At 42.1% G+C, this 27015-nt stretch overlaps 1 protein-coding gene across 1 annotated transcript in view; it reads left to right on the top strand.

The window, feature by feature from the left end:
* GABRA4 (gamma-aminobutyric acid type A receptor subunit alpha4) overlaps positions 1 to 18008 on the top strand; it is a 58947-nt gene extending 40939 nt beyond the window's left edge. The window contains exon 9 of the mRNA XM_054028927.1: positions 17095 to 18008. Coding sequence (XP_053884902.1) covers positions 17095 to 17628 — 534 coding nt within the window. The 3' untranslated portion in view covers positions 17629 to 18008. The remainder of the gene's footprint in view (positions 1 to 17094) is intronic.
* The last annotated feature ends 9007 nt before the right edge of the window (positions 18009 to 27015 follow it).

The raw sequence follows: 27015 nt of genomic DNA, 5'->3' as shown, positions 1-27015 counted from the left end.
CCTTTGAATACACTTTAGGGAACAATTCTGCAATGGCGGATAAACAAATAGACCTAATGGATCTTTTCCATATTCAGTTCTATTTCCTGATTCTCAGACTCTGGCCTTATCTAAATTGCATGATTTTTTTTTTTCACATTTTTATTTTAAATCTTGAGCCTAAATATTGCACAGCTGGAGGGGGTGATATAACACAGCTGAATATCTGGCATTACAGATAGGATTATAAAGAGTAGCTTTCAATAACTATTATTTCTGTTCCCATAATAATTCATAATTTGGAAATCAATAGAATTTAGAAATAGCTTTTGTGCACTATGGTATTCTTCTCTCTTTGTAATGGAATTCATTGTCCTTTGTGCAGGTGTAGATTTTACTAGGACTAGGCAAAACAAAATCTATAATGCATTTCTTCTGTAAATATTGATCCCCCTGGCTCTGGAACATCAACCTAAGAGATTTCTATTCCAAGTTTATATGTTTTGCTGTGACATGGCAACATGGTGAATCAGGGCCAGAAAGGATTTTTGATTTTCTTATACTACATAATCAACATTAAATATCTGGGGGAGGGGCAGAAGTGAACAATGCATACTAAAGATAGGAAGACCACTGTTGTTTACACTGATGAGAACATGTTATCTCCATGGCAAACCTCAAATCTCATGCAATTTGGCAAGTTGTCACATCCTCCTGAAGTAACTGGAAATCACCGCTTCTGTAGGAAACAGCAGACAGGATAAGAAAAGAGCTCTTGGATTAGAGTGCAATGGAAAATGGTTTCTAAACTGGGATAAAAGCAGGTTTTCATGGGGTGGCTAAACAGTACTGTACTTATTGACAGAATCTTTGCCCAAATCTTCCAAATTTATATTGAAATCCAGACAGTGACCACCCTTACCTTCACAATTTCCTCTTAAATAGGATTTTGAAAATTAGCCATATTTGCACTTTATTTACATGTGCTTTGCAGTGGTTGCATATGTAAATTAAGGAATTGTGGCACTAGTGGCTAAAAAGCACCATTTGAAAACAAAATTACTCAATTTGTTCGTGGAAGAACCATTATTATGCTGGCAAAGTTGCATGTAGTTGAAGTCACACAAAATGTGTGCCTTTTGGCATGAGTAACTGAGTTCTAATTTTGAAAAATCCACACTTTGACTGTGTGACATCAAATTACTCCCTGTTCTTCTTGTACATTAAGTTAACCTGCATGTGGATTGTAAATTACTGAAATCTTAGTGATACTGCCATGGATGAAGACAGACTAACTCTGGGCCTGCCAAATTATGGAGAGTGCACATACACATGAATTTAACATTTGCTTTTCTCCACATAACCGTAAAACCCTCTTTAGTCTATATTCTGGCTATATCCTTCCCCTTTAAAACAGCAACACAATAAGCCTATTATTCTGAATTGTTGGTACATTATCTCTGACCTAAACAGAGACCCTATTGCTATAGAATCTAGTGTCATAAAGGGACCATTACAGCTCTGGAAGAACATGCTTCCATAGCAATGAAAGCTTCCTTGCAGTGCACAGTTGCTGCAAAAGCAGTCCTGGGACCTTCCATGAGGTTGCTCTGAATATGTCTGGAGTAGGATGAGACGGACAAAGCACTGCTAAAGTGTTGTCTCAGCAGCTCCAGGAGCCACAGCAGCACTTGAGCAGTCTGGGTCCAGGACTGCTGAAGTGCTGTTGTGGCTTACTCAATTCAAAATAGTTCTGAAGCTGATTTGCAAATATGTGACCCTAAACGTATCACATTCCTGCTTATCAGCAGTTGGTGATAGTCTTGAGACTAATGGCTAGAGACCTACAAAGAGGATTTATGCACTACTACTACTGATAGTTCTTTAGCTGAACTAATAGTAGATTTACTTTTTTTGAATTCAGATCCCAATAGGGCATGTTCCTCATACAAACTGTGAAAGCAATTTTAAATGAAAGAGAATGATTTAAAACTGCTATGTAGAACACTAGTGTGCTGCAAGAGGACTCTCAAAACACTTCGCTGAGAGCTAGAAAGGGGCTTGGCAAAGAAATTTGCCTAATGCTGCACTAGCATATGACTTTCTTACAGCTTGCACAATTCTCAATATTTTGCATCACAGACATATTCAGTGGGGTTTGCATAATTTGATGCACTATAAATACTTTTATCATTGCTTCAGCATTCCCATACTAATACTGCATTTCCTGTGACTTATCTAAGACATCTATCCTGCAATATTTTAAATGTATGTACTTGCTTGTTTTATACTTGACCAGGTCTCATCACGAGGGATGTAAAATGGGTGCGTTGATTTGTTTTATTTGTTTTAAAACAACATGACTAAATTTGTCATTTCAGTGTGTATATTAATATGTTGTTGATCCAGTTGTAAATCTCAGGTCAGCTACTATGCACTGTTTCAGTTCATGCTAAATTGGCAATCTGACTTCACTGAAGTGCAAAATTGGCTTGCTTGTCATAAACTGGTAAAACATGGGGAAAAAAAAAAAAACAATCTAGTACCTGATTTTTTGGGCTCAAGTCAAGGATTATGTATGTTCAGAGGAAGTTTCAAAATTTGCACTTTAGATGAACAGCTGTTATAGTGTGCAAACCTTGTTAAATATTGAAGAGTTTTTTGATTGACTCTCATTTGAAAATCATTCTAGTGTGATAGCAAACAACAATAACCAGCGGTTTTAGCCTTACTTTATGGACACAGGGAATGATCTGTGAGTTGATTTTGTGAGTGATTTATTACTCTATTTTGGTGGTGTGATGTATTTTCTCATATAAGGTGACCAACACAACCTTGCTGCAGGAACCTGCCATAAGATTTAATGATAAATCTATCCAATCTATGTTGAACTATGCTAACAGCATACTTCATTATGTTTTCTATGGTCAATTGCATGTGCTTCCACTTGGAAAGAGAAGGGCACAGCATTAATTACAATATTTATGCATGCCTGCAAGGAAGTTTGCCTAGTATTCTACCTTCATGCCAAGTCAAATAGATTTAATTTCTACACTAAGATTTTTTTAAAGGGCTGTGTTTGAAAATTCTTGAGATTTAGAAGAGCCAGCACAAAGTCATTTGTCCATTGCAATCAGTCCCATTGAAAAAAAAATCTATAAAACAACATTCAGAATGTTTTGACTATTTAATATTAAGGGATGAACTTTAAATTGTTTGACAACAAAAAGGATTTCAAAAGCCAATTGTACGCTGCAGTTGGTATTACTGTTTGAAATATAAGAGTTTCCATCTTCACTAAAGAAATATCAGCTGGCCAAAATATTGGCTGACTGCCAAAATGGTTAGCACTGATAAGGAAAATAAACCTATTTTGAATTGAATAGATTATTAGAGGATCTTATTTCAAGAACAGTCCACTTTAATTCATCTATTTAGTATTCAATAGATGCTAGTATTAAGAGACACTCCTTTCATATTCGCATTATTACTCTAGGAAAAAACAAATGAGAATAAAACTTTGAGAAGATGTGCTAGAAATAGCCAATCATTTTTATAACAATTTTCTCTTGCACCCAGCATCTCATTTGAGATGCCTCATCTTGTCATAACCAGAATATATATTTGCTCTGAGAAATGAAATCATAAATATATCATTCCATGGGTCTGTATTTTTTTCAGATCATATCCCAGCATAGTCTTCTTGATTATTTATTATTGGTGTAACTCCAGCAATCAGTGCCAGGTGCTTTACAAGCAGTTAAGAAGATTGCTACTCTGAACAGTTTATAATATAAATGGCCTTATCCTGCTCACCTTGATATCAGTAGCAAAACTTCCATTGGCTTCATTGATGAAGGATAGGCCCCTCTGTAAATTAGCTCTAGTTTAACCTGAAAAATACAAGCTTATTTGTTATGTAAATCATTTAGAGCAGTGGTCTCCAAACTTTTTTGATCACGCACCCTTATCAGTAAAAAAATTTTGAGCACGCATCCCCTGCTGCGCCGGCTCTACCATTTTTGCCTAAGCAAAAAAAAAAAAAAAAGAAAGCCGCTCTGACTTCCGCCCGAACTGCCGATGCAAAAAACGCTCCTCCTGACGCGCACCCCGAATGATCCTCTTGTGCACCCCCTGAGGTGCGCACACCCCACTTTGGAGACCGCTGATTTAGAGGACCAGGCAGACACAGTATCTGTGTGACCTGTGTTATCATTAGTGTGTGGCATGTTGTCCCTTTTATGGGCAATCTCCTGTTGCTGCCAGCTAATAGAGTTACTCATTTGAGTGGTAGAGGTTTGTGCAGGGAGTCATTATGAAGTCATTACACTCTCACATGCTCATCTGCCTTTAACAGGGAAAGTACAGAATTCACACTAGCATAGTGTTTGCCATCACCCCCTTTAGGGGCTGCTTTATTAACAGCAGGAGGCTGTTATCCCCTAATGGAATTACTCTGTTAGAGCAAGTGGTAGCAATCTGCTTTGTGATGCTAAAGGCCATGGGTTTGAACCCTACTGATAACAGGGAGGGAGTTATTATATCTCTGCCATCAGGTCAAACTATTTGTCCAACTTCCAGAAATTTTTTTTTGCAGTCTTGTGGTATGGTGAGCCAAAAGGCTGTTACCACTCTTCTCTCACAGGATTTACAAGTCCTCCACATTTTTCTCACCTTCAGACTAGATTACAGCAATGTACTTTACTTTGGGGTGTCCTTGAAGTTCATTTTGAAGCACCAGCTGATGCAGAATCCAGGTGCCTGCCTCCTAAGTGGGGGCCACTGCTGAGAATGCATAATGCCTATGCTCAAGTCTGCACTAAATTCCACGGTGTTAGTGCTAATCTTTGAGATCCGGAGCAGACTGAAACTTGGCTGTCTGAAAATCCACATCTTGCACTGTAGCCTCTCATAGCCGTTACACCCGAATGGGAGGCTGTTGCTACTGGTTTCTGGGATTGACCACACCAGAGCCAGCAGCAGAGCTTCTTCCTCAATTGAGGAGACCCTGGAATCAGCAAAATACAAAAATGGAGATTATCAAAACTGTCTAAGGGATTTGCACATTCTAGTCCCATTAAAATTAATGTGAATTGGGCATGCGGATCCTTCGGGATTTGTAAAAGCTCTCTGAAAATATTCTTATTGGATAAGATTCACAGCTGCAGAGCCAAGACTGCAGGTTCCTGGCAGCAGAAAGTCCTCGTATAATGTGATGCAGCATAGCAACCCCTACCTAGGTGGAGGGTATCAGACTGGTGAGTACACCCAAAGAGTGGGTGGGTCTGCTCAGAGTGGGGATGGAGTGCCTGTTTCATTGGCAATAAGTGATGTGGCAGGCAGGTGGCATTGCAGGAATGAGATCTTTATTAAGCATGCTATCTGAGACCAGTGTTACATGCTCCAAATCTACTGTCCGAGGGGTAGCATCCTGGATGTAGCCTGCATTCCTGAGTACCTGCTGCCACACCGCACTAGATTCTTCCTGAAACCTGACCTTATTCCTTTGTTCAGTTCGACTCATCCTTCTCACTGTGTCAGCCAGCCATGCAGCAGAGTCAGTCTCCTAGCAACACACTGGGTGCAGCGGATTCTGGCAGGGGCTGCCTGATTGATGGAGGGGCAGAGCTAAGCTATTACTTGACTCATCAGCATCCAGAGCTTGCTGGCTGATCAACGTGTTCCATGTCTGCTGATGTGCTTGGTCCTGTTTCCTGGGCATGCTCTTGTGCCTGTTTCAGTTCCTGCTCTTCAGCTTTCCTTGATACCCCCTGGCTCTGCTTCCCCCACCACTTCTCTGGCTCACTCATTGGCTCTGGCTTTTGGCTTCTGATCCCTGGTTCTCATTCTTGCCTTTGCTCTCCACTATGCCCATAACCCTGACTCTGGCCCATCTCAGTTCCACCCTCTAACTCCAGGCCAGGCCACTATCCTGGCTCTGACCGTTAGCCGTGACCATCCACATTTGGATCATGATCCTGACAGTTTGTGCAGCCCAAGAGACAAAGACCAATGATCAGATTTGACCTCCATTACCCTGAGGGAATGAATGGACACCTTGCTGATGCTGGAGACTCAGATCATGGCTCTGCAGGTGCAGGTCTTGCTGACCAGGTTCCTAGGAAACCAAAGATTCTGCCGCTGGCCCAATTTCCCAATGACTATGGGAAATTTTGCAGCTTCCTGAATCAGTGTTAGCTCCTGTACATGCTACAACTCCTATCATTTCCCACTGACTAGGCTCTAGTGGAGCTCATTATCAGACTATTAACTTGTCTAGCCACCGCATTACAGTTATGATTGCCCCAATGACCTGCAGCCCAGAGCTGGCTGACAGTCCCTTCAGTCGTATTTACTACTTCTCAGAACCACAACTCCAAACGCTCCGGGAATACCTCAGTGAGAATTTAGAGGAGGAGTTTGTTCATCCTTCTACTAAGGGGGCCCCGATCTTTTTTTTGTGGCAAAAAAGATGGCTCCTAGTGTCCTGTGTTGATTACCAGGCTCTGAATAGAGTGACAGTTTGAAACAGATACCCTTTGCCACTTATTAATGAACTTTTTGAAAGACTTGGCTTTTCCAGAGTTTTTTCTAAACTGGACTTTCATGGAGGCTACAGTCTGACTTGTATCAGGGAATGCAACAAGTGGAAGACTTCGCAGTTGTGTGCTTGATACGGGCGTTTTGAGTAATTAGAGTAAGTAGAAAGAACATCTGCCTTGGATCAGCTAAAGAAAGTGTTCACTTCAGCTACCCATGGTCTTGTGCATCCAGACCTTGCCAGACCTTTTACCATGGAAGCAGATGCCTTGAACTTTGCTGTTGTGACTGTATTTTTGCAAAATGCAGATCCTTGTAACCAATTCCATCCTTGTGTATACTATTCATGTAAGCTAATTCCTGCTGAAAAAAAAATGGTATCTGAGACAAGGAGCTGCTTGCAATTAAAACAGCATTCAAAGAATGGAGACATCTTTTGTAGGAGGCTCAGTTCCCAGTCCAGGTCTTCACCAATCACAAGAACTTAGAATATCTTTCTAAGTCCATAATTTTAATCAATGGCAGATCTGTTGGTCACATTTCTTTGCCATTTTATTGTTACCTACCACCCTCAATCCATTTGAGATTGAAGAGCATTCCAATGCTGGCTACCCGAATCCTTGAAAGTCCACCTGTTTTTTTCAGTTGTTCCTCCTGAAGCCCTACACAGAACATCCCTTCCCAGGCCACTCTGCTCCACCAGCTCCCTCCTGTGGAGGTTCAGAGTCCGGAAGAATGTGAAATCAGAGAAATCCTGGATTCTAAGTGAATCCAAGGTTGACTTTACCACTTGGTGGACTGGAAGAAAGGTTTTGGGAACCAGATGGGAATATTCATGCTCCAGACCTTGTACCCACTTTTCACCAGGAAAACTAAGGCCTAAGCCCCTAAAAGGTACCCTCAGGGTGGAGGAGGAGGTACGATCAGGGAGCCAGCTGCTGCAGTGTCAGTCTCCTAGTAACACAGTGGGCACAGCTGATCCTGGAAGGGGCTGTGTGATTGATTGGTGGAGGGGCAGAGCTAAGCTACTACTTAACCCAGGAGCAGCTAGAGCTGCTGTCTGCTCCAGGTGTTCCATGCCTGCAGCTGCACTTGGTCTTGCTTCCTGTGCCTGCTCCTGCCCAGACGGCTCTTGTGCCTACTTCAGTTCCTGCCCTTCTCCATCCTTGACACCCCAGGCTCTGAGTTCTGGTGCTGCTTTCTGACAGCTCCAGCTCACGTATTGGCTCTGGCTTGGTCCCTGGCCCTGACTTCCAGCTCTGCTTCCTGACCTGTCTCCCACTCACTCATTGGCTCTGATTTTCAGCTTCTGATCCCTGGTTCCCAACCTTGATTCTGCTCTTGACCAAGTCCCCGGATGTCCCATGGTCCTGATTCTTGACTCCAGCTTGGCTTAGCTCTGCTCTCCAGGCCTGGCCACCTCCATGGCTCTGATGATTAGGCATGACCATCAATGTCCCAATCATAATCCTGATGCCTGGTAATCATTCAGAGAATCTCCTGGGTAGACTTTGCTGGAGATCTCTGTACGGCACCTCAGTGGGAGCTTAAAGCTGCCCTTCTGTGGTGGAGGTTGGCTGTACCACTCCCTGCTTTTCCGCTGGGATGAATACTTAATTGGATAATCACTGTACCTTCTAGGTTGCCTCAAAGCCATTTAATTTTTGCTTTTCCCCCACTAGTTCTTATGCCTCCAAAATCCAAGACTTTAAATGTTACCCATTGCCAGTAGGTTTGTGTAATTTGGGTATTCAAATACTTTGCTGCTGTGGCAATAGTGCTCAAAACAAAAATGAATAAAAATGTTTCCTTGTGCTGTTAGTATTGTCATTATGATATTGTCCCCTCTCTTTCACCAAGTGCATACACCACGCCTCCTAGACCTGCACAGTTTTGGGAAACATTTAATGTAGAAGTGGAATGCTATATTAAGTCTATATTGTGGTTGGCATTGTAGTGCCTGATCTAACTCCCATTCACCTCAGTGGAATTGGACTGGGCCTTTAAACAGTTCCATTGTTGCTTTTCTTGGTGCTGTTAGAAGGCTCTTGAAAGGATATCAAACTGAGAGGGGGTTGGCTGAAATCAGTGCCTTTCTGGATGCAATGTAATATGACTCGTCTTTGCTTATATTATAGTTCAAAGGCCAGAATCTAAACTCCATTTCACTGGTGGAAAATCCAGTGCAGTCCCCTTTATTGATAACGGATTTACACTAGTGTAACTGAGAACAGAATTTGGCCCCAAATCTCCAAATATGCTTTCTAATTTCCATGTATTGGGCATTTTATGGTGCCAGCAAGTGATGTCCAAAATTCACCAGAATCCCACAGGCTATTCTGGTTTATTGTACAATATTATATAGTGACAATATAAAATGAAGTGTAATCTGTATGGTGTCTTCAGAAATGTAAATTTTAGTGTGAACAACAGAGTGTCTCTGTGTGTGTGTGTGTGTGTGTGTGTACCTTTCCCCCCCTGCAATATTAAGAAAAAAGTTTAATACAGTCTAAATGCATGGTTAGCCCATTTTCACTGGCTAAGACAATTTCAAAATAGGGCTTCATGGTGATTCAAGGATTAGATTGCTCCTGCCCTTATTTGCCTGTTTAGGGAAGTAGCCACCCCTTCCTCCCCTGACCCACTCCGCCCCAACACTCCTCCTGCTCATATTGCAATTCCAGGTGCAATGGGGAAAATTGGGACTACTCCCTGCCAGGATCAACTGGAAGGGGAGGGAATGGATAGGAGTAGAAAGTGGGAGGAACCCTGGATGCACCTCCTCTTATTCACAAGCAGCAGCTGATGGGGCACTAAGGTGGGGTGGGAGGTGGGACAAAATTAAGCTGGTCCATGAAAACAAATAAGGTAAGTGGGGGCCAGAGGATGAATTGTGACTCTGAATCATAATTCATTCTTTGTTCTTGGGACTATGCAGCTATTTTACAATCTAGCCCATATTGATTGGAGACTTGCTATTCATAGGGCAAAATTCTCTCCATCCACATAAAACTCAAGTACCTGGATTCTCTGCAGGTAAAGTGCAGAAGGGGAGGGGAGGGGGTTAAATCCAAAACTCCCAACCTGGGACCAGTGTGTAACTGTTTCTCTTGTCCCCACTCCATAACTCCTATCCCAACCTATCAGCTGGAATATTGGCTGCACCCCTCTGTGTGCACAATATGTGGGATTAATGGATTCATATAAATGCTGATCAAACCCACCCACATCATTGCCTTCCATGCTGATCTGTGCAGGGCTGCCATGGAGACACTATCTGTGTCACATGGAGGAGAATGCAGTCACCCTTATACAGCTGCTTCACCCCAGTTCTCTCTCCATACAGAAATTACATAGTAAAAAGAGCTTTGGGCTGGCCCTCTGCACTGCAGGTGCATGTCACCCAAGTAGAGCCAAAACGTATGTACTAATAGCTCTGTACATAAGAGATTAATACACCTATTTTAAGAACTCCAGTGCTATCTTTTCTGCAAAACAGCACTGTTGGTTTGGACAGTGCTCGTTAGTGAATCACATCTGTTTAAGCATTGCAAGCCTTCAGCTGATGTGTGATTCTCACAGTCTGGTATACAGTCAGCTTACAGCGACATCACAGCAAATGCACATTCCAACTCATACTGAATGTATAGTTTTATTTTAGTTTTTAGTTAGATATCTTAAAATCTGTTTGGGGTTATAAGCAACCCTGTTGCAGAGGTATGCAAACTGCACATCCGTGCATGCGGCAATACAGTTTGAATAGTGACGTAGCCTTTCTATTTCAAATGGAATCATTAGTGTTTCTTTCAGGAAGTATCATTTCTCCTTCTTTTTACAGAGTAATTCAGCCCTTCACTTATTCAAGCTGCAGCACCATAAATAAATAAACAAACACGGCAATTAGCAGCTGGCAATGGAAAAGGGAGATATTTAAAACCTAAGAGATTCTGAAATAAATTATTGCAACTGAACTGGCATATGCTGTCAGTGGTCAGTTACTTTGACGTCCGTTTCTTGAGGATATACATGAAATTGCAGGGACTGTGTTTTACCTTTTAGATAAAAACGTAAATATAAACTTTTGAGGATAGCAGGTACAGTGTGTGCATGAAATATACTCTAAAACTAGAACATCTTGCAACCAGAAAATGTCATGGTTGCAACATTGATAGGTAAATAAAAGCATCACAACTGTATATCTGACATTTTGTCAAAGTGCTGTACTAAGGAACCACTAAGTCATGTGCTAAAAATATTTCCATCTGTTTGCTTTTTTGGTTACATTATTTGCATTATGAAAAATACAATTCTACAATATATCAGCTCATGGTCTTGGTGCTAAAGGGAGAGTTATATTTTTATGACCCTGCAATTTAGCCTTTTCTTTTGTTGATGTTTTGAAGGTTACTATTGAGCTTTTGTTGTCAGGACTAAAGCAGAGTGCATAATTTGAAACATATATATTCAATGGATTTAGGTTTTTTTCTGTTCATGGAAGATCTTCAGGCAGAACACAGTTTCTTCAAATGTATTCCTTATTGGAGTTTATTTGAGGAATATCGTTTTAAAAACTTTACCCTATAAACTGATCACTGATACTACTAGTTTGAGCCGTATTGTTTGTGTGATTGGTCAGATCAGTCACATGGCACTGTGTTCCCTGTGTACATAAGCACTTCTGGTGCCAGAACTTGCATGTTTGAAGTTAAAAATTCACTTTCTGAGAAAACTTGCACATGCAATCTTTGAAATTCACTTTCTGGATACATGTTTGCCAGTAAAGCTTGAGTGCTCATGTGTTAGCAATCATCAGACACAAAAGGAATAAGGAGACTTTTTAAAAAGAATTAATTAATATTAGTGGATATTTCCCCCCCTGATTGTTACATAGATTTGTAAGGCTGGAAGGAACATTGGGATCATCTAGTCTGACTTCCTGAATAACACAGATCATAGAATTTCCCTGTTACCCCTGTACAGAGCCCATTAACTGGAGAATCAGTTATTGCTGGCAAACATGCAAAATTGTTTCCCTCATTTCAGGAACATCATTGGGCTGTGTATCATTAATTCCTCCAAGCCACATAAAGCAGGTTTGCTACGGTAGGTAATCTGTTGACCAAGGGATAGATTCACAAAGGGACTTAGACTTTTAGGCATCCAGGAAAGCATGGGATTCACAAAGGCTGCGGTAGGCATCTGGGCTCCTTCTAGAATGAATGGGGAGAGAGGCACCTAAGAATGGAATTATCCTGCAGAACACCACAGTAAAGTTGCTGATGTGACATTTGCAACAGCTCAGTTTTTATGTGATTGCTATTTAAACGTATTAAATAGCTAAGATTGCCTTGTGCCTTGAGGATGGAACATTGAAATGGCAGTCTGTTTTCAAGGTACTGTGATCACTTTACCAAATATAACTCTCCTGAATTCCTGATATACTTGTTTGTTTTGGAAAGAGAGATACGTGTGTGTGTGTTTAGTCAGATGGATAGGAGTTATCAAGAGTGCTGCCATTATTGGTGAGGTCTGCTGCAGCCTGTCCATTAGTGGTGATGGTAAATAGCCACATGACTTTGGAATTCTAGCCTGTTTGCTCTTAGACCTATTTATTTCCACTTCTAAGTCACATTTTAATGTCTTATCTTTTATGTTAGTTGGATATTAGTTGAAGGAAAGGAATGTTAGTGTATTATCTATAGCGGGCTTTGGTGATTTTTTTTTTAATCACAGTACAGAGATGAAATGACATGTAATCATTTGGTAGAGGCATATGTACTTGTGTTTCACTTGGTGCAATATTTCAATATTAGCTCTTTTCAGTATTTCAATATGTATATCGATTAAAACAAAAAACTGGAGTGAATATTTATTTTTCTGTTTTCAACAAAATAAAAATGTCTAATTGAGTATAAAGTAGTGAATAACTTTCTGCTGCCAAGATGAAATGCATGCTGTGAAAGGGTATATGGAATACATAAAGAGAAGTTTCCACCCACTTGGCCTTTTAATAGCAGTTATTCTAAATCTGCACAGTTTTTTGCTTCATAACACTATTTGAGCTTGCAAATATTGCATGTGGAGTGCAGTCATTGCCTTTGAAAAGTCAGCATTTGCCAGCAATTACCACACAGTGGCATCTAGGAGAGTACAGTATGTCAGTATCTTTGGGCCACAATGTGTCAACTTGGAAAATAGGGGCCAGATTCCCTGGTGAACTCCAGCTGTTTGATTTGCACCAGTGATACAAAGCAGGTAAACCAAGTTTACCAAAAGCTGGATTTAAAGCTGTTTTACATCACCAAAGCTGTAAGAACAAACCAGTGAATCTGAGCCCAGAGTTAAAAATATGAATGTCGCTGTCATAGGGGGCTTGGAGGGCAAGGGGGCCTAGTGGTTAGTGCACCAGACTTCTGGCCCCTTGCCCTTCTGTCAGGGCGGTAGTGATATCTGTTGCTGACCTTAGGTCAGTAATCTTCAGCTTTCTACCAGCATCTGGGTTTCAGCCCTTAAAGGGATGTGATATGGGGACCTGGGCCAATCCAGGGCCCTGTGGAAAGTAACTCTGGCAAGGTCCTCCCTGCAGTAAGTCCAAGTTCACTTCCCTGGGCTACTTCCTACCAGGAGACCCTTCAGTTTGGGGCTTGGCCCCTAAAGTGCAGTCCGTCTCTCAACAACAACAAAAAGTCCAAGGGCCCTACAGGTTCTCAGAAGGGGTGGTGGTAGGAGAAGGCACTGTCTGGGGGGGGCCCTGCTGGGTGGTCCCCTCTCAGGTTCAACTTTCTGTCTAGCTTCCTGGAGAAGCATTCCTCTCTCCTGCAGCCTGTCCAACACCCTTTGCCTGGGCTTCTGAGCTCCCATTTAACCGGCTCTTCCAGATGGAGCGTGCTCAGCAGGCCTATAGGGGCAGGGCTACTTGGTCCCAGTATTGTCTTTTTAACACCTTCGGGCCCTTTGGATACCCCATCACACACCCTCCCACTCAGACATCACAAGTTGTGATGTCACAGGGCTGATCCATGTCTCCTCTGGCTCATAGAAGAAATTGCCATTTTTGTTTTTCCTGCCTGTGCGGTGGGACATGTAGCAGCTGTATGGCTGCAGCGAGAGATACCATGGTACGATGCATGGATTGTGGTCTTTCATGGAGTTCAGGAGAGATGCATGGTCTGCTACTAGACAGAAGGGCTGCTTCCATAAGTAATATCACAGGACAGCAACAGCTGATTTTCTCAGTGACTGAGCCAGGGCCTCTTTCTCAGTGACTGAGCATGCCACCTCTCAGGGGAACATCTTTTTACAGAGAAAGAGGATGGGATGCTCTTCTATACTGAATTCTTGAGACAGCAGTGCCCTGAGCATTTGCACAATACATGGTTTTGTGAACTTTGGGTGGAATAGCACTGGTTCCAGGATCAACTGGTCTTTTAATGCTTTGAATGCCTCATCAGTTTTTCATCCAACAGATTTATTGGGGTACTGAATCCTTTATCAGGTCCATCAAAGGGTCAGTAGTGGTAGCAAAGGTGGGGGTACTGTCAGAGATTCATCCCCGACAGTCCCAATAAACAGCGAACTTTCTTCTTGGTGGAGGGGATGGAGCAATCTGCTAAGGTTTGGACTTTGTCCACCAGAGATCGTAATTTTCCCCCTCTCATGATATACCCCAGGTAAGTGACTTCTTTGGTGGCAGCCAGGTGGCCCTTGATTGGGTTGGCCATAAACACTGCCTCCATAAGAGCTTGTAGTTTGCAATAATGTGCCTTATATGGTCAGCCCACTCTTCACTATATATGAAAATAGTGTTAATGTAGGTGGCTGTTTATGCCCCATGTGGCTGCAGCACTTGAAAGGTGGCAGTGGCCCCAGGGATCCCAAAGGGCATGGTCTTAAATTGATACCACCAAATTGGATGGAGAAGGCAGTTGTCTCTTTAGACTTGGGCATCAAGGGTATCTGACAATACTCTTTCATTAGGTCAAGAGTGGATTATATACTCCGCTGCTTCCAGGCTACAAAGTCCATCTTGCCAGACAACAAGCCCACATTGAGGGGTAGTGGGTGGACCCTTACTGCTCCAGTGTGGCCCCAGTGCATGGTCATTTATCAAGGACAGTCCTTCCTCTGGGTCCTCGACATCTTCTAGGCATTCCTCTTATGGCACCCTTCCTTGACCACTGTGGCCATCTCCTGTTTTCTGAGGTCTGTTTTCTGAGGTTTTTTGGAGATTTTCTGCCTCCATTAGGGATGTGACACCCTCTGGACAACTTCTTCCAAAAACCACCAGTCACACCCCAGGATGACCAGATAGGCCAGGTCTTTGTACCATCTTGGTGCGGTTTTGCACAGTCAGTTTCATCTCTCTCATTGTGTAGGGCTGTATATTTCCGTGGATGAACTGGAGGTAGATCATGCCTCCGTGCTTCCCTCCTGGCCCCACCAACCATTCCCTGATCAGTCCTTGAATGGTCACTCTGTCCATTTGGACTAACATTTTCCTTGGGCCCCTTTTCTGAGCCTGGCTGTCCGAGGTCCAGGCCTGCTCATAATTACAATCCATGAATAGGTGGACTTGCCAAAAATTGCTTTGTTGCCTACAGGCAAAGCAAAACCCTGCGGTTGAAGGCAATCCCATCACTGCTTCTCCCGGTGGAAATGGCCATTGGGTCCAAATCCCTCCTAATAGACTGAGGTTGGACTTCTGGGCTCTTTTGAGACCTTTGTATCCTTTGTATCCTTACCCCCTGTGGTTGGGCATCCCAGTTCCCAGGGAACCTTTGGCTGGATTCGGAGGTCAGTAATATGTATGCCTGGGTTCATGATGGGCTGACTTTGGGCATTTTTGCTTTGGACCCGAGGGATTTGAGATAGTTCTCCGCCAGGGCAATGACCTCTGAGAATTTCAGGATGTTGCCTTATAATCCATGCACACACCCCTGTAGAGAGGATCTGTGTGTACTGTTCCATGCCTAGCTTCTATGCCACCTAAACCCCTGTGCAACCGTCTGGCAGCACCAGCAATGTTCTCTCAGACTCTGGGCAATGGCCCAGGGCTGAGCCCCAAGCAAGAATTCCTCCTGGCAGGAACCACTGGCGGTAGGTTTTGGGAGAGATGTTCAGGCACCCAGAATTACTGCCTTGAGTTGGGTGTTATCCTGGGTGGCCACCACATTGAAGATCCAATATGCAGCCTGGACCAGGCCTGACAAGTGGAGGGTCAATAGGTTGGACCAGCTTTCCACTGGCCACGTAGTCATGGCAGTGACTCTCTTGAATGTGGCGAGGAATGCTTCTGGGCCATCTGTGTGCCCCATCTTTGTCAGTTTCACCAGGATGGATGGCATTAGGGTGGTACCTCCCCCTCCCCTGGTGAGACTTGCTGCTGCTCCCAGTGGCTGTATGAGCATAATCATCTGTTTGATGAGCTGCACCTGTGTCCCCATTTCTTTAATCAGCTGCTGTTGCTGCTGCTGCTGGGCGGAGAGTGCTGGAGCCATTAGCTCTGCTGCTGCTGGGCTACCTGTTAATGGTTTTCCAGGGCCCATTTCAGCAACTTCTCAAAATTTATTTGTGCCTTCCATCTCCCCTTCTTTTCTGGCCAACTTTCAGATCTGGGACACTGTGCGCCCCACATTCTCTTCCATGTGTGATGTGGGATCAGAGGCTGGGGTGGCCTAGTGGTTAGAACACCAGACTTCTGCCCCAGGCCTCCCTGTCAGGGTGGTAGCAATATCTGTTCCTGACCTTAAGCCAGGAATCTTCAGCTTTCCTCCTACATCTGGGCCTTGGCCCTTATGGGGTGTGGTAGTGGGACCCGAGCCCTCTCTCTCCACCAGGTCCCAGCACAAGGCAGCAACAGCAGCAGGATCCTCCCTGTAGTAAGTCCAGGTTCACTTCCCTGGGCTCTTCCATTTGGAGCATGGCCCCTATAGGCCAAACAGTCAGTCTCTCAACCAAAAAAAAAAAAAAAAAGTCCAAAGGACAGGGCCCTGGGGATGGTGGATGGAGAAGGCACTGTCTGGGGGGCTTACCTGCTCTGTGGTCCCCTCTCAGGCTCACCTTCTGTCTAGCTTCCTGGAGAAGCATTCCTCTCTCCTGCAGTCTGTCCACCACCCTTTGCCTGCACTTCTGAGCTCCCATTTAACCTGCTCCTCCAGTTTGCACATGCTCAGCAAGGCCAGAGGGGTGGAGCTACCTGGGCCAAGTATTATCCTTTAACTCCTTGAGGCTCAGTATGGGCTTTTTATTCCCAATCACAGCCCCAAAAGAGAAAAAAACAAGCCAAGGATCCTTAGATTAATGGTATCAAGTTTAAATTGATGTCACTTGATGCTGATAGTTTCGGATTTGGCCATGTCAATATTATAGCCACTAGGAGATTTCTTGTTCAGGGTTTTTTTTTTTTTTTTTTTTGCGCAGTTAAATTCATGAGCAGATGGTAGCTTGATCCTGAAGTTCAAAGATAACTTTGATGCGAATGAGTATTAGCATAATAGGGCTTGTTTAAAAAGTTCCCATCACTTCTATTTGTGTCTATTTTAAAAATGACTAATATTATTTCTTGTAACTTTGCAGGCTACAGATGCCAATTCAAATGTGAGGAAAAGAACAAACGCCATGGCACAGTCAGAGGCCGATGGTGGGAACCGAACTGACACAGCAAACAGTTCCATCCAACCTTCTGTGGTAACTCAGGGGTCTTCTGACATTACACCCCAGTCTCTTTCAGCATCAAGTCCAAACCCGTTCAGTCGCCTCAATGTATCAGAAACATTGTCTTCTGCAAGAGCTACTCCTCCAGCTCCTCCCTCCACCCCAATTTTAACTGGATGCATAACACAGCATGCCACAGCTGGATCCCCATCCATTCATCATTTACTTGGATCTAGACTGGAGCAGATTCAGACCACAGCTAATACGATGGGAGCATCTGTAAAGCTGTCTGCTATCTCTCCGTCTCCTGCTCCCCCTGCTTCCAGCTCTGGCACTAGTAAGATAGACAAATATGCACGCATTCTATTTCCTGTCACATTTGGAGCATTTAACATGGTCTACTGGGTAGTGTATCTATCCAAGGATACCATGGAAAAATCAGAAAGTCTAATGTAGTTTTGCTGCTATGTAGTAGTTTCCTTAATTATTATAACACATTTGTTGCAGGGTTCCTTCTTTTAAAACTTTTTTTTTTTTTTTTTAAAGAGACCATTAATTCCTACGTTACTAGGCTCTGTGCTAGGTTCCCACTGCAAAGAACAAGTTTATTGGGACAATTAACTAACTCATCGCTGAATAAAGGGTAAGAAATTGGCTTCTCTCTCCCAAATAGGTACACAGAACAGGGCCGGCTCCAGGCACCAGCTTGGCAAGCAGGTGCTTGGGGCAGCCACTCCGGAGAAGGGCGGCAGGTCCAGCTATTTGGCGGCAATTCGGCAGATGGTCCCTCACTCCCGCTCGGAGCAAAGGACCTTCCGCCTTAATTGTTGCTGCAAATCGCGACTTTTTTTTTTTTTTTTTTTTTTTGGCTGCTTGGGGCAGCCAAAACCCTGGAGCCGGCCCTGACGCAGAACTTGCCATGGGGGGGGGGGGGGGCAGGGAAGGGGAGGAACAGTGATGGGAAGCAAATAGAATGCGGACACACACATTTATGCAGTGTAATGTGCACTGACTTTTAGTAGTATGCTGTAATGATTATTACAAATCCCCGAGGCCCCCAGCACCACTGCCTAGACCCAGCAATGCATTTTCCACTATGACTTGCAGTGACTGTTTTGTGGATATTTTTAAATGCTGCCAGAAAGGGACTTTTCCTTGCTAGATTAAAGTTGATGGAAGAAATAATGAGTGGTGACAGAAGAAAATAGAGGGAGTCCTACTGGTGGGGGTTGGGGAAGGGGAGATGGAATGGAGGGGGTGAGGGGAGCGCTGTAGAAAAAAGTTAGGCAAAGGAGTTGGAGAACTCCATATATTTTTACTAAGCAGTATTTTGTGCCGCTGCATAGAAAATTCTCTCTGAATTAAAGGATGAGTGAATCTTGTGGAGTCTGAGATTTTATGAATCTCTTGAACTAGTTCTTTTGGGTTTGCAAAACCAACTTTATAGCCTGATCCTTCTTTCACTTACACTAGGTTTAACTTGAGTGTAGTTACTCCTAATTTACAATTGTGTAAGACAGAGAAGAAATAGGCCCATGGTGTTTAGGCTTTGATTAGAATTCTTCCTTCTCTGGTGCCTTTCCCCTGTTTTGTTTTCCACTCTGTCTACACTCCTCCTTTTTTCACCATTGTTTTTCACTGGATGTTTCCCTTTTGCACTGTTTCTCATAGCTTCCCCTAACCAGACTGCAAACCCAATAGTGTTTGAGTTCAAGTTAAATGTTCAAGTGGCTTTAAAATGGCAAAATGAGTTTGCCCATCTTTTCTATGGTTACGGGTACAGTACAACTGTAAGGAAGGGAAATCAGTTCCTTTGGGAAGTAGTCATGTCACATAAATAAGAGGAATACTTTCCTAGATGGGTAAGGTGCTTTTCCTCTCACCCCATCCTGTCTTAAAAATGCTTAATAGCAGTAAAGTGCTTTCCTGAATGGTTGGAGTTAAGATGTGCTTCCAGGTAAGTATTTGGATTTCTTGGATGAAGTGAACTGTTTAAATCTACCAGAGGTCTTGTTTATCAATTTCCTTTCTACTATACTGGGTAGATGATATGCTGATTAAAAGAGAATTGCCTGCACAAACTGCACCTGGGTAGCTAAATGAACTTCTCTGCAATTGACTACCAAAAATAATAGGCTGGATTCTCAGCTATGCTCTGGCATATCTGGGGATATGCTTGGGTGGCTTAGCCCTCAGCTGGAATAGAGTGACATAACTGACTCCTAAGCCACTCCTTCAGGAGCCCCTGGCATTGGGGATATGTTAGGGGCAGAAGAGGTATTGCCAGCTCTTTACTGCGCTCTGGCAATGACCAGCTGACAGATGGACCTTTGGGGGCCACAGCCAGCTTGAGTAATTTAGAATGTTCAGGAGGCTGCCCTAAACTATTCTAGAATCAGAGTCAGTGTAAAAATGCCCCAGAATGAGGAAACCACAGCTGGAATGTTTGCAGCCCTTCTTCCCACCTCTATCTCATGGACTCAGGCTTTAGCTGAGAATCTGACTGTGTAGTTTAAAAGACTTTACAGACCATGAGAGGTAAGAACATAAGTGCTGCCAGACTGGTCAGACCATGGTCCATCTTACCCAATATCTCGTCTCCAACTGGGGCCCATTCCAGAGCTTCATGGGGGATTATGGAATGATTCAACCTTGTCTTCTACCCCCAGCTTTTGGTTGTCAGAGGTTTAGGGTCACCCCAAGCATGGAGTTTAATACCACATGTAGTATGGGTTTCAGTTCATCAGGTCATGTTACATTAGACTGCACAGAAATTGACTTATGTGAGTTTATTATGATATAACATAAGAATTTTCTTTCATTTTTTGTTTCACTGGCTTTGCCAAGCAGCCAGATGCCATCATTTACATTTTGCTTCTTTACATCTACCAAAAGGCCTAATGCGATTTTTTTACAGTATAAGAAGTGTAAGATTGCCACACTTCTTAGAATACCACAGCAGCTGCCATTGCACAAAATTACAAATGCAGCATGTGCACTAATTAGCTGTCTGAAGCACTTCTGAATCCTTGGGTGTATCTCTGGGCATGGTAGCCTTTGCTCCCTAATTTAGTCACAGTATCATAATCACACTATCGCCCCCGGGCACAAGCCATAATCGATTTATCTGGTTAAACTAAGAGATCACAAAAAAATACACAAATACTAAAATATTTCTAGCATGAGGAACAATGTAATTTTTGTTTGTTTGGAAACTGCAGCATTTGCTTTGAAAGTTACTAAAAATTAGCTTCGCTTTCCAGTCTGTTGAGGAGAGAAATTATCTTCATTTCTCATGCATGGCTTTAAACAAGTCACTAGAAACAGCTGTCTTCCTTTTCCTCCCACCTCCCTATGTTGGATGTATAATCAGCACATTGTTCAGCGGGATCATATGTTGGATCAGGCTGGTTGACCAAGATGATATGAATATGTATCTTGGATTCCCTGCCAATTCCTACTCTGATTTGATAAAACCTGCAACACAATCATAGAAAATTAACAAACTTACAAACATTCAGTTCCAACCTTCTGGCGAAGAGAATGTTTGGGAGGAGAATGTTTGAGTTTCTCAGAAAAGTGGGTTTTGGGGGCTTTTTTGGTTTGTTTGTGTTTTTTTTAAATCTGTCAAGGTCAGGGCCGCCCAGAGGATTCAGGGGGCGTAGGGCAAAGCAATTTCAGGGGCCCCTTCTATTAAAAAAAGTTGCAATACTATATTCTCATGGGGGCCTGGGGCAAATTGCCCCATTTGCCCCTCCCCCCAGGCAGCCCTGGTCAGGGTACTACTTAAGCACGTGCCAACATCTGCATGGTTGCATTCAAAATGAGATATGACAATCTCATCATGAGGCTAGGAATAATATATAATGCTGCACTACATTTTTGTGTTAGGGCATTTGAAGAAATTACCATAACTAGCTTTCCAAATTACATAAGGACAATGCAAAGGGAAAGTTGTTAATAGAATTTTTTTGTTACTTTTTGATCGCATAGTAGAGAACTCAGAAACAGCACAGAGGCTGCAATGTAATCAGTATTAGCATGTTGTGAACCGTCTGTAGTTCAGAGGCACACAAAAAACCCAGAAAGAAACACACCAAAAATATACTAGGAATCTTTGGGCATAGGTTCAAAACTGGCAGCTTAAATTGTATGCCCCAAAATTGCTTATATTTTCAGCAACCAGTTAAACAATGCCCTCTTCTGCTTTTTTTTTAAAGTAATACTACAATGATTTAAAAACAATCAACCAATCTGATTTATAAAGTCCAGTTTATAAATAGTAAATAAGGGGGTGTTAGTTTTAAAAAAATCAGAATATTAGAAATCTAGGGCCGGTCTACACTACAAAGTTAGATCAGCTTAACTACATCGTTCAGGGCTGTGAAAGAATTCTTCTGTTGCCCTAGCTACCATCTCTTGGAGAGGTTGCAGCTATGCCACTGTTGCCTTTCTAGTACTGATGTGCTCCTGGAGGAATCTTTACTAAGTGCTACCTGCTAAGAGACTGTCCACAGACATTCATAAGGTGGGTGAGGTAATATTTTTTTATTGGACCAACTTCTTGAAAGAGACAAGCTTTTGAGCTACACCTTGCTCTCTACTTCAGGTCTGTGAAAGGTATTCAGTATCACAGCTAAATACAAGGTGGAACAGATTGTTTAGCATAAGTAGTTAACACACATTGGAAGGGACCAGTCAAAGTGAAATTTCCTGTTAACACTCTTTGCAGTCATAGGACAAAAAAGGGGGATGAGTGGGTTACAGATTATTGTAATAAGCCATAAATCCAGTGTCTTTATTAAGACCGTGATTATTAGTGTTTAACAAATTTATGAATGTAAGCACCCAGGCTTGTCTTTTGAAGGTGTTGTGCAGGTTTCCTTTGAGGATGAGGACTCAGAAGTCAGATATGATCATTTTGTGAAAAGTGTTTGCCCAAGGGCTACAACACTGCATAGACATTGAGGTTAATAGCAAAACTCCCATTGATTTCAGTGATGCAGGCCTAGACCCCTAAAAGTGGGCATCAGGCCAAAAAGCCAGTAGAATCTCAGTTCACCCACAATGCTCATCCACAATGATCACACTTCATCATGTAGTCATCTGTCGTCATTGTCAGAAATCCATCAGACCCTGTGGTGGCCATCATTATTACCAGGTTTCACTGCAATACTACATTGAGAATAACATAGCAGTAGAATATTAAAATAAGGTATACAATAGCTGAAGATGTAAGCCTAGCCCCCAGTCCTTCACTGTGATTCATGTAGGTGAACAGCAGCATCCTTGGATCACAAACAAGAATGGGGCCATTGTCTCTTACTCCTCCTCTTACATATACTCTTTGTATAGTAACATCCTTTGAGGATGTCAGCAAGCATGTGGACAAAGGTAATCTAGTTGATATAGTGTAGCTGGACTTTCAGAAAATCTTTGCCAAGGCCCCACACCAAAGGCTCTTAAGCAGAGTAAGCAGTCCTAGGATAAGAGGGAAGGTTCTCTCATGGATCAGTAGCTGGCTAAACGATAGGAAACAAAGGGTAGGAATTTGTGGTTAATTTTCACAATGGAAAAGGTAAATAGTGGGGTCTCCAAGGATCTGTATTGGGACCAGTGCTGTTCAACATTCATAAATGATCTGGAAAAGGGGGTAAGCAGTGAGGTGGCAACGTTTGCAGATTATCAAAATTTCTCAATATAGTAAAGTCCAAAGCTGACTAAGAAGAGTTACAAAGGGATCTAGGTGACTGGGCAACAAAATGGTAGATGAAATTCAATGCTGATAAAGGCAAAATAATGTACATTGGAAAAAGACTGGGATTGTTTAGTTTAGAAAAGAGACGACTAAGGGAGGGATAGGTTAGAGGTCTCTAAAATCATGACTGGTGTGGAGAAAGTGAATAAGAAAGTGTTGTTTACCCCTTCACATAACACAAGAACCAGGGGTCACTCAGTGAAATTACCAGGCAGCAGGTTTAAAACAAAGATAAGGAAGTGCTTCTTCACACAATGAAGAGTCAATCTATGGATGTTGTAAAGGCCAAAAGTATAACTGAGTTTAAAAAAGAATTAGATGAGTTGGTGGAAGATAGGTCTATCAATGGCTCTTAGCCAAGGTGGTCAAGGATGCAACCCCATGCTCTGGGTGTCTCTAAGCCTATAACTGCAAGAAGCTGGATTGGAGGGCAAGGGAATGGATCACTCCATAATTGTCCTGTTCTGTTTGTTCCCTCTGAAGCATCTGGCACTAGCCACTGTCAGAAGACAGGATACTAGACTAGATGGACCATTGTTCTGACCCAGTGAGGACATTATGTTCTTAACTAACATGATTGTAAATGTTAATGTAGACAAGGAAGAATCTTAATTAATGGGGATTAAAAACCAATTAGCAATTGTAGTGCAGCCAAACCTAAATAAAGGCTAATGCCTTGGGACACCTTGTAATAATACAGAAGAAGCAATGTCAATTATAATCAAGACTTTCATAGTATTTTGAAATTCTTAAATTATGTGGCAATAACTTATTCAGGTCATTTGGGAAGGGAAGGGTTAAGACTTACCTTCACTTTATAATCTTGTTACAAATAAGTTAACAATGCAAGAAGTGGGACAGCACCAACTCACTGAAGTAGAAAGAACTTAATGGAAAATGTGTATTAACAAGTGACAGTTAAACAGAACAAATGAACGTACATGTCAGAGGTTTCTAAAAAATGCTAAAAACTATTCAAAGGTAAAGCAATTAAATGACAATAGCATGACTCCTCCCTCAAAAACACACCTTACTTATGCAGGGTCAGATGCTTCTTTTACTTACACTGGCTTTGCACTGGTGTAACTACACCGAAATCAGTGTAAGTCACTTCTGATTACATTGGTGTAAGAACTTGATCCAGAGCCAACATAGGTCAATGGGAATCTTTCCATTGATTCCAATGGGCTTTAGATAAGGCCTTAAGTAAGAGATGAATCAGGTACATAGCCTCCATCTTTTGGAAAATTCTGACAGACCTTAGGGGTTAGTATTTGCATTTGTAACTCTTTTTTCAGAATGAAAACAGAACTTTCTTAGCTGATGCTTTTTCAATTTATTTTTAAAAAAACAATGCAGTTTCAAACTCTTCTATGTAATGCAGACTTTTTGAAAGCAAGCCTCTTCTTCACAGTCCATGTTCATACTTAGTTAAAGTGAAGTACTGAGCACCTTGATTAAAAGCTCCCTGCAGTGCTTAAATGCAGATAATAGGAAAATGTAATTCTTTTCAAAATAAGTGATGCCTGCAAAACAGGGTTGGTTTTCACTGTTGAATTAACAGATGTGATGGATATACCTTTTCAGATCCTTTTTGTTGTTGTTTTTGTTTTGCTTTGTAATGTATAATTTAATGTACTGAGAGATTTCTCTTGGATTTTCTAATCTTTTGTATATTATTTCATTAGAAAAGATTCCAAAGCAAATCAGTTAACTAAAAAGTCAACCTCACTGTAATTTGCTCAGATTTTTTAATTAAAATTCTATTCTAATTTCTTGTACAACAGAGAAAGCCATACAACTTCTTAAAAAAATAAAGGGCAGCTGGACTCCAGATTCTGTGAACTAAGCATTAGCAAAGTATCCAAATCTAGTCAAGAATTACTGAAAGATTTCTCCAAAGGGCAGCATAAGTCCAGTATTAAAAAATGTTAACATAATTACAGACTCAATGTAGTTAATCAGTATACTGTTGAACATTGAAAAAATGTTCAAATATTATATTTACTGATTTGTAAAGGAGACAGTATGAAGATGTACTTAAAAGCAAGCAAACCTAAATTTGAAAGGGTTACTGCATGGATGAAAAGAACAATATAAAAGCTCAGTATAAATTATTATTGCCTTTGTATTTTTATTTTCAAAATGAAAGAGAAAGATACCTAGGTAAGAGAAATAATATATTGTACTATTACAATTAACCTTTGACTAATACATAGCTTTAGTTTGACCTTTGGCTGCTGCTGCTAATCTACTTCAGCATGTTTGCTCTGCATTTTAATAAAGGCTATATCCGTATTGTCTGTTGGAGTGAATACCACAACTCACTATGTTATTCTATAAAAAAAAACAACAAAGATTATCAGAGAGTATTTATTTTTGTAAAATCAGTATTATTTACAAACAGGTTTTTGCCGTTAAAAAAAGAGCTTGACTGGAGATTGATAGAAGAAGCATAAATCTACATGAAATACGCAGTTGGGGTCTGAGCACAATACTTTCTAAACCGCTATGTTAAATTGAACACTGCCTGGCCTTGATGCTAATGATGATGGCTCATCTTCCTGTTATGTGAGGATGTAATGGGGGAGCGCTCAAAAGTCAGGAATGTTTACTTTTTACCTGCATTTCAGCTAAAAGCGCTTTCAAAGCATGAGATTGTTTGGCTGAACCTCATCACTACAAATTAATGTCAGAGTCTGCTTTGCCGTTGCAAGCTTGAAAAGCTTCTTTTATGTTAGAATTCATCTGATCATCAAAGGAACCATGTGTAATGTATGTTCAAGAGAAAAAGAATGATTTATGTGCTTCACTGTTAACTTAGATGACAGACATTGTTTAAGATTTAAAATATTTCAGATAACCATGCAAGTAACCACAGTTGTTCTGGAATTTACATGAAAAATGCAGTTTTTTTACATAGTAATTACATACATGCCTTCCCAGATCATATGCCACTTATACTTTTCATGGAGCTGGGGCAAACTCTTGCCCTTTCAAATTTCAGCCATGCCTGGTGGGGATGGGGGTGGTATATGCGACAGAGTAGCGATAGTTTTGTAGTGGGTCCCTGAGTCACCCTGTCAGTAGCCTAGCTCAGGGATTATGGGAGGAAAATGCTCCTAACTGGACCTCACAGGTGCTACAAAAAGCATCATCATATAGCTCTTCCCTCCACTGTTCTTGTCACGTGCCTCAGAACGCCACATGGGAGACCAAAGGCATAACAAGGTCTCAGGCTGGTAGGCCACATCCACTTAGTGCACAAATGTCTGCATTAGCCACTCCCTCAGTCTGACACGCAAGGGAACTAGGCTGCAATCCTGCTCAGCGGCTGTGTGGGTGTGCTTGGGGTGGGATGTACTCTCTGCTCCCTCCAACACATGCCGTGCGAATAAGGCAGGTTTTGTGCCCCAAAAAGTAAAGTATAATTGTATAAAAATGTATTGACTGGGACAATGGCTATAGCAGACTGAAACCAGAAGGGAAGCTCTCAGCACACAAGCCAAGGACAAGAGGGAGTGGTGAGGGAGTGTCACTTACCTAAGCCAGGGTAAGAGAAGAGAGCTTGCTCTTTACTTTTAGCAGAGGATGGGGAGCTGTACTACCTCTGCCCCTTCTTTACTGTACTCCTGCTCTGAGGCAGTCTTATAAGACACAGAGAGCCTGGCACGTTGGTTTCCCACTGTTGCATCTCCATTGACTTCACTGGATTCTTTACTGTCAATCTGAGAAAAATCAAGCCTAGATTTTGTATCTAGGAAAAGGATTTTAAAATAAAACTTGAGGGTTGGTAAGTTTGAAAACCTTTTAATATAATCTACTGGCAAAGTTCACCTAGATAGCTTTTTCCGGTCAAAGTAGTGGCAAGACACCCAGAGGCTGTACTGGACTGGTGTTTCCTTTTGATTGGTGTGATGATTCTGTGCACTTAAAACAACTAAAGGACCAAAAATCATATGCCATGAGCCCAGGACTCATGAAAGTGCGTAAATCAACCAGGCTGTGTGTGAGTGAGGGGGAGAATGTGGTTAAGGAAACAGAATTCAGTTTCTGGCTCCCAAAGAGTTATTTTAAGAAATGTT

The sequence above is a fragment of the Malaclemys terrapin genome, chromosome 5 (assembly GCF_027887155.1).
Source record: "Malaclemys terrapin pileata isolate rMalTer1 chromosome 5, rMalTer1.hap1, whole genome shotgun sequence".
Lineage (NCBI taxonomy): Eukaryota > Metazoa > Chordata > Testudines > Emydidae > Malaclemys > Malaclemys terrapin.
The sequence above is the reverse complement of the archived record's forward strand: the minus strand, read 5'-3'. Positions and strand labels throughout refer to the sequence as shown.